Source organism: Diachasmimorpha longicaudata, unplaced genomic scaffold (assembly GCF_034640455.1).
Source record: "Diachasmimorpha longicaudata isolate KC_UGA_2023 unplaced genomic scaffold, iyDiaLong2 ctg00000057.1, whole genome shotgun sequence".
Taxonomy (NCBI): Eukaryota; Metazoa; Arthropoda; class Insecta; order Hymenoptera; family Braconidae; genus Diachasmimorpha; species Diachasmimorpha longicaudata.
This window is the reverse complement of record NW_026973896.1, coordinates 687,372-697,718: the sequence shown is the minus strand read 5'-3', so window position 1 is coordinate 697,718 and position 10,347 is coordinate 687,372. Positions and strand designations below refer to the sequence as shown.

At 41.3% G+C, this 10,347-nt stretch overlaps 1 protein-coding gene across 1 annotated transcript; it reads right to left on the bottom strand.

The window, feature by feature from the left end:
- Window positions 1-5,856: 5,856 nt before the first annotated feature.
- Window positions 5,857-7,656, bottom strand: LOC135171621 (uncharacterized). The gene is made up of 3 exons (XM_064138250.1): window positions 6,622-7,656; window positions 6,220-6,546; window positions 5,857-5,874 (listed from the first exon to the last, which is right to left on the bottom strand). The coding sequence occupies exons 1-3, from the start codon at window positions 7,654-7,656 to the stop codon at window positions 5,857-5,859; spliced, it is 1,380 nt and encodes a 459-aa protein (XP_063994320.1).
- Between the last annotated feature and the right edge of the window lie 2,691 nt (window positions 7,657-10,347).

Here is a 10,347-nt window from a genome sequence, read left to right as displayed (position 1 = left end):
GGTTTACTTGGCGGAAGTTGCCATCCGACTGAACAACGGTTGGAATTTTCGGGATGAGTTATGGGTCACAAATTGATAGTTTTAATTCAAAGGAGCCCTTGAAATAATCGCTAAGTTTTCAATAGGTGCTATGTAAATATTGACGGTGGTCTATTTTGTTTTGGAACGACGGGCGTCGAAGTATTCGCGCTAAGATGAGGAAAATAATACGAGAGAGATAGGGCATGAATAACTCATGAAGATTAGTATCTATTTTGTTATTAGAAGTCATTCTAATGTGCAGTATGAGGGTTACCTTTTCTACGAGGACAAAAAGACGTAGCATACACGACGTAAGATATGTATATATATATACATTAAAGTATAAATATAGAATGTAAACCTACATATATATATATACCTACCTACCTGCATATATATGTATAGGTTTTTGTTCTATATTTATATTTTTATGCTTCTCGTGGTGCTGTTTTCCTTTCGAAATTATAGTTCTTTGATTTTTTTTTCATTCTTTTTATATGGGAAAGATGTCACATTGCATTCAGCGCATCTTCGTGGCTTTTATTTTTCAGCGACGAAATGTCAATGGGCGCCCAAAAAATCAACGCCAAAATGTCGCCGCGCCAAAAAACCGGCGCCAAAAAAGTGGCGCCAAGGCGCCGGCGCCAAAAAGTCGCGTACCGGTTTTTACGACATCGTGCGAATTACTTTTTTTGGCTGCACCTACACAAAATCTGGCATTATATTCGGTTTCAGCACGTCGAATAACGAAGGAAACTGATGCAACATCGTTTTCTTTTCCAGCACCGCTCACGAAAAACTCAATCATAGGAGTTGATATCTGTGATCGATATGGTGGCATAGAGCTTGAGTACACATGGTCGTAGGCCGATGAAACCGTGTGCAATAGCTTCTTCTCGTCCAACTACACGAGTGCAATGCGCGATGTTTGCGTGGGAACGATTTGTCTTCGAGAAAAAATCGATTATACAATTGCGTTTTTACGACATCGTGGGAATCACTTTTTTTTGGCTGCACCTAGACGAAATCTGGCATCATATTCCGTTTCAGCACGTCGAATAACCACGGAAACTGATGCAACATCGTTATCTTCGCGACCACAGGTCACGAAAAACTCAATCATCGAAGTTGATATTCGTGTTCGATATGATGGCATATAACTTGAGTACACATAGTCGTAGGCCGATGAAACCGCGTGCAATAGCTTCGTCTCGTCGAACTATACGAGTGCAATGGGCGAAGTTTGCGTGTGAACGATTTGTCTTTGAGAAAAAGGCGATTATACGTATGCGTTTTTACGACATCGTGGGAATCACTTTTTTTTGGCTGCACCTAGACAAAATCTGGCATCATATGCGGTTTCAGCACGTCGAATAACCACGGAAACTGATGCAACATCGTTATCTTCGCGACCACAGTTCACGAAAAACTCAATCATCGAAGTTGATATTCGTGTTCGATATGATGGCATATAACTTGAGTACACATAGTCGTAGGCCGATGAAACCGCGTGCAATAGCTTCGTCTCGTCGAACTATACGAGTGCAATGGGCGAAGTTTGCGTGTGAACGATTTGTCTTTGAGAAAAAGGCGATTATACGTATGCGTTTTTACGACATCGTGGGAATCACTTTTTTTTGGCTGCACCTAGACAAAATCTGGCATCATATGCGGTTTCAGCACGTCGAATAACCACGGAAACTGATGCAACATCGTTATCTTCGCGACCACAGTTCACGAAAAACTCAATCATCGAAGTTGATATTCGTGTTCGATATGATGGCATATAACTTGAGTACACATAGTCGTAGGCCGATGAAACCGCGTGCAATAGCTTCGTCTCGTCGAACTATACGAGTGCATTGTTCGAAGTTTGCGTGTGATCGATTTGTCTTCAAGAAAAAGTCGATTATACATATGCGTTTTTACGACATCGTGGGAATTACTTTTTTTTCTGCACTTAGACGAAATCTGGCATCATATTCGGTTTCAGCACGTCGAATAAACAAGGAAACTGACGCAACATCGTTTTCTTTTCCACCACTGCTCACGAAAAACTCAATCATAGAAGTTGATATTTGTGTTCGATATGGTGGTATATAATTTGAGTTCACATGGTCGTAGGCCGATGAAACCGCGTGCAATAGCTCCTTCTCGTCGAACTACACGAGTGCAATGGGCGATGTTTGAGTGGGAACCATTTGTCTTCGAGAAAAAGTCGATTGTACATATGCGTTTTTACGACATCGTGGGAATCGCGTTTTTTTTCTGCACTTAGACGAAATCTGGCATCATATTCGGTTTCAGCACGTCGAATAACAAAGGAAACTGACGCAACATCGTTTTCTTTCCGACCACTGCTCACGAAAAACTCAATCATAGGCGTTGATATTTGTGTTCGATATGGTGGCATATGACTTGAGTACACATGGTCGTAGGCCGTTGAAACCACGTGCCATAGCTTCTTCTTGTCGAACTACACGAGTGCAATGCGCGATGTTTGCGTGGGAACGATTTGTCTTCGAGAAAAAGTCGATTGTACATATGCGTTTTTACGATATCGTGGGAATCACTTTTTTTGGCTGCACCAAGACAAAATCTGCCATCCTATTCGGTTTCAGCACGTCGAATAACCAAGGAAACTGACGCAACATCGTTTTCTTTTCCATCACTGCTCACGAAAAACTCAGTCATAGGAGTTGATATTTGTGTTCGATATGGTGGCATAGAACTTGAGTACACATGGTCGTAGGCCGATGAAACCGCGTGTAATAGCTTCGTGTCGAGGAAATACACGAGTGCAATGCGCGAAGTTTGCGTGTGAACGATTTGTCTTCGAGAAAAAGTCGATTATACATATGCGTTTTTACGACATCGTGGGAATCACTTTTTTTTGGCTGCACCTAGACAAAATCTGGCATCATATTCAGTTTCAGCACGTCGAATAACCACGGAAACTGATGCAACATCGTTATCTTCGCGACCACAGTTCACGAAAAACTCAATCATCGAAGTTGATATTCGTGTTCGATATGATGGCATATAACTTGGGTACACATAGTCATAGGCCGATGAAACCGCGTGCAATAGCTTCGTCTCGTCGAACTATACGAGTGCATTGTTCGAAGTTTGCGTGTGATCAATTTGTCTTCAAGAAAAAGTCGATTATACATATGCGTTTTTACGACATCGTGGGAATTACTTTTTTTTCTGCACTTAGACGAAATCTGGCATCATATTCGATTTCAGCACGTCGGATAACCAACGAAACTGACGCAACATCGTTTTCTTTTCCACCACTGCTCACGAAAAACTCAATCATAGGAGTTTATATTTGTGTTCGATATGGTGGCATAGAGCTTGAGTACACATGGTCGTAGGCCGATGAAACCGTGTGCAATAGCTTCTTCTCGTCGAACTACACGAGAGCAATGCGCGATGTTTGCGTGGGAACGAGTTGTCATCGAGAAAAAATCGATTATACATATGCGTTTTTACGACATCGTGGGAATCACTTTTTTTGGCATCACTTAGAGGAAATCTGGCATCATATTCGGTTTCAGCACGTCGAATAACCAAGGAAACTGACGCAACATCGTTTTCTTTTCCATCACTGCTCACGAAAAACTCAGTCATAGGAGTTGATATTTGTGTTCGATATGGTGGCATAGAACTTGAGTACACATGGTCGTAGGCCGATGAAACCGTGTGCAATAGCTTCTTCTCGTCCAACTACACCAGTGCAATGCGCGATGTTTGCGTGTGAACGATTTGTCTTCGAGAAAAAGTCGATGATACATATGCTTTCATACGACATCGTGGGAATCACGTTTTTTTTCTGCACTTTGACGAAATCTGGCATCATATTCGGTTTCAGCACGTCGAATAACCAAGGAAACCGATGCAACATCGTTTTCTTTCCGACCACTGCTCACGAAAAACTCAATCATAGGAGTTGATATTGGTGCTCGATATGGTGGTATATAATTAGAGTACACATGGTCGTAGGCCGATGAAACCGCGTGCAACAGATTCTTCTCGTCGAACTACACGAGTGCATTGCGCGATGTTTGCGTGGGAACGTTTTGTCTTCGAGAAAAAGTCGATTGTACATATGCGTTTTTACGACATGGCGGGATTCACTTTTTTTTGGCTGCACCTAGACAAAATCTGGCAACATATTCGGTTTCAGCTCGTCGAATAACCACGAAAACGCCTGCAACATCGTTATCTTCGCGACCACAGTTCACGAAAAACTCAATCATCGAAGTTGATAGTCGTGTTCGATATGATGGCATATAACTTGAGTACACATTGTCGTAGGCCGATGAAACCGCGTGTAATAGCTTCGTCTCGACGAAATACACGAGTGCAATGCGCGAAGTTTGCGTGTGAACGATTTGTCTTCGAGAAAAAGTCGATTATACATATGCGTTTTTACGACATCGTGGGAATCACTTTTTTTTGGCTGCACCTAGACAAAATCTGGCATCATATTCGGGTTCAGCACGTCGAATAACCACGGAAACGCATGCAACATCGTTATCTTCGCGACCACAGTTCACGAAAAACTCAATCATCGAAGTTGATATTCGTGTTCGATATGATGCCATATAACTTGAGTACACATAGTCGTAGGCCGATGAAACCGCGTGCAATAGCTTCGTCTCGTCGAACTACACGAGTGCAATGTGCGAAGTTTGCGTGTGAGCGATTTGTCTTCGAGAAAAAGTCGATTATACATATGCGTTTATACGATATCGTGGGAATCACGTTTTTTTTCTGCACTTAGACGAAATCTGGCATCATATTCGGTTTCAGCACGTCGAATAACCAAGGAAACTGATGCAACATCGTTTTCTTTTCCACCACTGCTCACGAAAAACTCAATCATAGGAGTTGATATTTGTGTTCGATATGGTGGCATATGACTTCAGTACACATGGTCGTAGGCCGTTGAAACCACGTGCAATAGCTTCTTCTTGTCGAACTACACGAGTGCAATGCGCGATGTTTGCGTGGGAACGATTTGTCTTCGAGAGAAAGTCGATTGTACATATGCGTTTTTACGATATCGTGGGAATCACTTTTTTTGGCTGCACCAAGACAAAATCTGCCATCATATTCGGTTTCAGCACGTCGAATAACCAAGGAAACTGACGCAACATCGTTTTCTTTTCCAACACTGCTCACGAAAACTCAGTCATAGGAGTTGATATTTGTGTTCGATATGGTGGCATAGAACTTGAGTACACATGGTCGTAGGCCGATGAAACCGTGTGCAATAGCTTCTTCTCGTCCAACAACACGAGTGCAATGCACGATGTTTGCGTGTGAACGATTTGTCTTCGAGAAAAAGTCGATTATACATATGCTTTTATACGACATCGTGGGAATCACGTTTTTTTTCTGCACTTTGACGAAATCTGGCATCATATTCGATTTCAGCACGTCGAATAAACAAGGAAACTGATGCAACATCGTTTTCTTTCCGACCACTGCTCACGAAAAACTCAATCATAGGCGTTGATATTTGTGTTCGATATGGTGGTATATAACTTGAGTACACATGGTCCTAGGCCGATGAAACCGTGTGCAATAGCTTCGTCTCGTCGAACTACACGAGTGCAATGCGCGATGTTTCCGTGGGAATGATTTGTCTTCGAGAAAAAGTCGATTATACATATGCGTTTTTACGCGGAGCAGGATTTTTTGGCGCCATTTTTCTGGCGCCTCCATCTCGGCGCCACCTTTTTGGCGCCGGTTTTTTTGGCGCGCAGGCTTTTTGGCGTCCATATATATTTTGGCGATTTCCAATTTGTGTGGGAATAATGTTCAGAAATTTGCAAATGTCTGGGAATTTCGAATTGGTTTATGAAAAAAGATTTGTTGGGGAAAAAATTCAAAAATAGAATTGGAAAACTAATGAGTCAATAGATGAATTTCTGATAATTTCACAATAATATTTTTTCAAGCTATTGATACAAAAGTCCTATAATGGTTTATGATCATTGATACTCTTATTGCTCACTTTAACACTGTTAACAATTTGACATCACGTTTTCAAGCCTACACATCAAAAACCGCAATGTCGTAAACAAGCTTTGCTATTAGTAAATATGGTGATTAAGTCTTTCTTCATGCTAGAAGTCATTGCATGCGGAAATTGTTAGCTAATCCTCGTAAATATTCCAGTACAGTACGATTATCGAAGTCTTTCACAATATTGATAATTCGTTCATCATTGGCGGCCCATTTGCTTCGTTTTTTGGGGTGGTTATCGATGCGAAGATACCCTTCATAATATGCATCAAGTGAGCTCTGAACTGTTCGTAATCCATCAATAAATTTCCACAATGATGGGTGTGAGACATCCAGTTCTCGTTGCAGACGTCTGTGGGCTGCTTCTGCAAAATTATTGGTCCGGTCTTGGTTAGCAAGAGTCCTTTCATGGACAGACCATGTAGAAGGAGGGAAACGAGCTCTGCCACGTTTATTTCTTCTCATGGGTCCCATATAAGTATCCTGGAAATATAGATGAAAAGGTTGATATATGTTATGGTTGGAAAATTATATGAATGTCATTAACTAAATTAATACCTCGAAATATTGTAGGACTGGATGAAGAGCGTCAGGGAGGTTGTCATAGAGTGTCTCAATAGCAGTCTCAATATGTGACATTGGTATGAAAGCCAAAGCTGGGATCATTCGCGCCCACACAGCAAACTCTGGCTCATTATTATAATGTTTCATTAATCCTTCTTCTCCAAGTTTCAATTTCACGTTTTTTGTCAGATGAAATAGGCATCCAAAAATGTTTGCTTCTGAAAACTTTTGTCCTATACTATTATGAGCTGCTAGTTCATAATCGATAGAAATATTGTTAGGATTAAATTGTGGCCATAGCTCTTTAATCATGTGAAACAGATGATCATAAGTTGATTCACGTTTATCTGGCAATAATGCATAGAGTACTGGAAAAACAAATCTCCCACGTGCAGCGAGGATTACATAGACTTGTGAGAACAGAGGTGGTGATTGTTTAAAGGTCCCGTCCATGAAAACAGTCTTCATATATTGGCTCCAATTTTTATTATCTTCTCTACCGAAAATAAGAATACGATCTGCACTATTACCGCTGTCTGCTAGCAAAAATTTAATCTCATCGCCATCAGTAATTACGTAATTCTTATAATTATCTGGTATGATCAATTCTTCGAGATTTGCTGGGGCCGGTGGAACTGCATTTACTTTGTTACGTACTCGCTCGATTATTTTTCGTAATGAATCTTTTCTTGGTAACTTAGCTTTGACTGAGCTAGGACATCCCGTTAATGAATTATTTATTATTTGTGCTGGAGTTTCAGGTGTATCAGCAGCTCGTCTTTTCATGGCTTCTTTGACCTTCGTAGCCTGCACAAACGCGATATCATTGCCATGTGTATGTTCGTTTATTTCTTTCACAACTTCATTTGTAGCTTCAGAGGTATGGATTCGCGCTTTGCAGTCATTTTTAAATTCACATCGCCAAAATTTTCTTTCTCCATTGGCGCTCATTTTATCAAATGTAAACATGTGAGCGTTATGAATATATTTCTCCCGTCCGCGATTTGTTTTAGTCATTAGAGCTGTCATGGTTTACTTGGCGGAAGTTGCCATCCGACTGAACAACGGTTGGAATTTTCGGGATGAGTTATGGGTCACAAATTGATAGTTTTAATTCAAAGGAGCCCTTGAAATAATCACTAAGTTTTCAATAGGTGCTATGTAAATATTGACGGTGGTCTATTTTGTTTTGGAACGACGGGCGTCGAAGTATTCGCGCTAAGATGAGGAAAATAATACGAGAGAGATAGGGCATGAATAACTCATGAAGATTAGTATCTATTTTGTTATTAGAAGTCATTCTAATGTGCAGTATGAGGGTTACCTTTTCTACGAGGACAAAAAGACGTAGCATACACGACGTAAGATATGTATATATATATACATTAAAGTATAAATATAGAATGTAAACCTACATATATATATATACCTACCTACCTGCATATATATGTATAGGTTTTTGTTCTATATTTATATTTTTATGCTTCTCGTGGTGCTGTTTTCCTTTCGAAATTATAGTTCTTTGATTTTTTTTTCATTCTTTTTATATGGGAAAGATGTCACATTGCATTCAGCGCATCTTCGTGGCTTTTATTTTTCAGCGACGAAATGTCAATGGGCGCCCAAAAAATCAACGCCAAAATGTCGCCGCGTCAAAAAACCGGCGCCAAAAAAGTGGCGCCAAGGCGCCGGCGCCAAAAAGTCGCGTACCGGTTTTTACGACATCGTGCGAATTACTTTTTTTGGCTGCACCTACACAAAATCTGGCATTATATTCGGTTTCAGCACGTCGAACAACGAAGGAAACTGATGCAACATCGTTTTCTTTTCCAGCACCGCTCACGAAAAACTCAATCATAGGAGTTGATATCTGTGATCGATATGGTGGCATAGAGCTTGAGTACACATGGTCGTAGGCCGATGAAACCGTGTGCAATAGCTTCTTCTCATCCAACTACACGAGTGCAATGCGCGATGTTTGCGTGGGAACGATTTGTCTTCGAGAAAAAATCGATTATACAATTGCGTTTTTACGACATCGTGGGAATCACTTTTTTTTGGCTGCACCTAGACGAAATCTGGCATCATATTCCGTTTCAGCACGTCGAATAACCACGGAAACTGATGCAACATCGTTATCTTCGCGACCACAGGTCACGAAAAACTCAATCATCGAAGTTGATATTCGTGTTCGATATGATGGCATATAACTTGAGTACACATAGTCGTAGGCCGATGAAACCGCGTGCAATAGCTTCGTCTCGTCGAACTATACGAGTGCAATGGGCGAAGTTTGCGTGTGAACGATTTGTCTTTGAGAAAAAGGCGATTATACGTTTGCGTTTTTACGACATCGTGGGAATCACTTTTTTTTGGCTGCACCTAGACAAAATCTGGCATCATATGCGGTTTCAGCACGTCGAATAACCACGGAAACTGATGCAACATCGTTATCTTCGCGACCACAGTTCACGAAAAACTCAATCATCGAAGTTGATATTCGTGTTCGATATGATGGCATATAACTTGAGTACACATAGTCGTAGGCCGATGAAACCGCGTGCAATAGCTTCGTCTCGTCGAACTATACGAGTGCATTGTTCGAAGTTTGCGTGTGATCGATTTGTCTTCAAGAAAAAGTCGATTATACATATGCGTTTTTACGACATCGTGGGAATCACGTTTTTTTTCTGCACTTTGACGAAATCTGGCATCATATTCGGTTTCAGCACGTCGAATAACCAAGGAAACTGACGCAACATCGTTTTCTTTCCGACCACTGCTCACGAAAAACTCAATCATAGGAGTTGATATTTGTGTTCGATATGGTGGCATAGAGCTTGAGTACACATGGTCGTAGGCCGATGAAACCGTGTGCAATAGCTTCTTCTCGTCGAACTACACGAGAGCAATGCGCGATGTTTGCGTGGGAACGATTTGTCATCGAGAAAAAATCGATTATACATATGCGTTTTTACGACATCGTGGGAATCGCTTTGTTTGGCATCACTTAGAGGAAATCTGGCATCATATTCGGTTTCAGCACGTCGAATAACCAAGGAAACTGATGCAACATCGTTTTCTTCGCGACCACAGCTCACGAAAAACTCAATCATAGGAGTTGATATTCGTGTTCGATATGGTGGCATATCACTTGAGTACACATTGCCGTAGGCCCATGAAACCGTGTGCAATAGCTTCGTCTCGTCGAACTACACGAGTGCAATGCGCGATGTTTGCGTGGGAACGAGTTGTCATCGAGAAAAAATCGATTATACATATGCGTTTTTACGACATCATGGGAATCACTTTTTTTGGCATCACTTAGAGGAAATCTGGCATCATATTCGGTTTCAGCGCGTCGAATAACCAAGGAAACTGACGCAACATCGTTTTCTTTCCCACCACTGCTCACGAAAAACTCAATCATAGGAGTTGATATTTGTGTTCGATAGGGTGGCATAGAGCTTGAGTACACATGGTCGTAGGCCGATGAAACCGCGTGTAATAGCTTCGTCTCGACGAAATACACGAGTGCAATGGGCGAAGTTTGCGTGTGAACGATTTGTCTTCGAGAAAAAGTCGATTATACATATGCGTTTTTCCGACATCGTGGGAATCACTTCTTTTTGGCTGCACCTAGACAAAATCTGGCATCATATTCGGTTTCAGCACGTCGAATAACCACGGAAACTGATGCAACATCGTTATCTTCGCGAC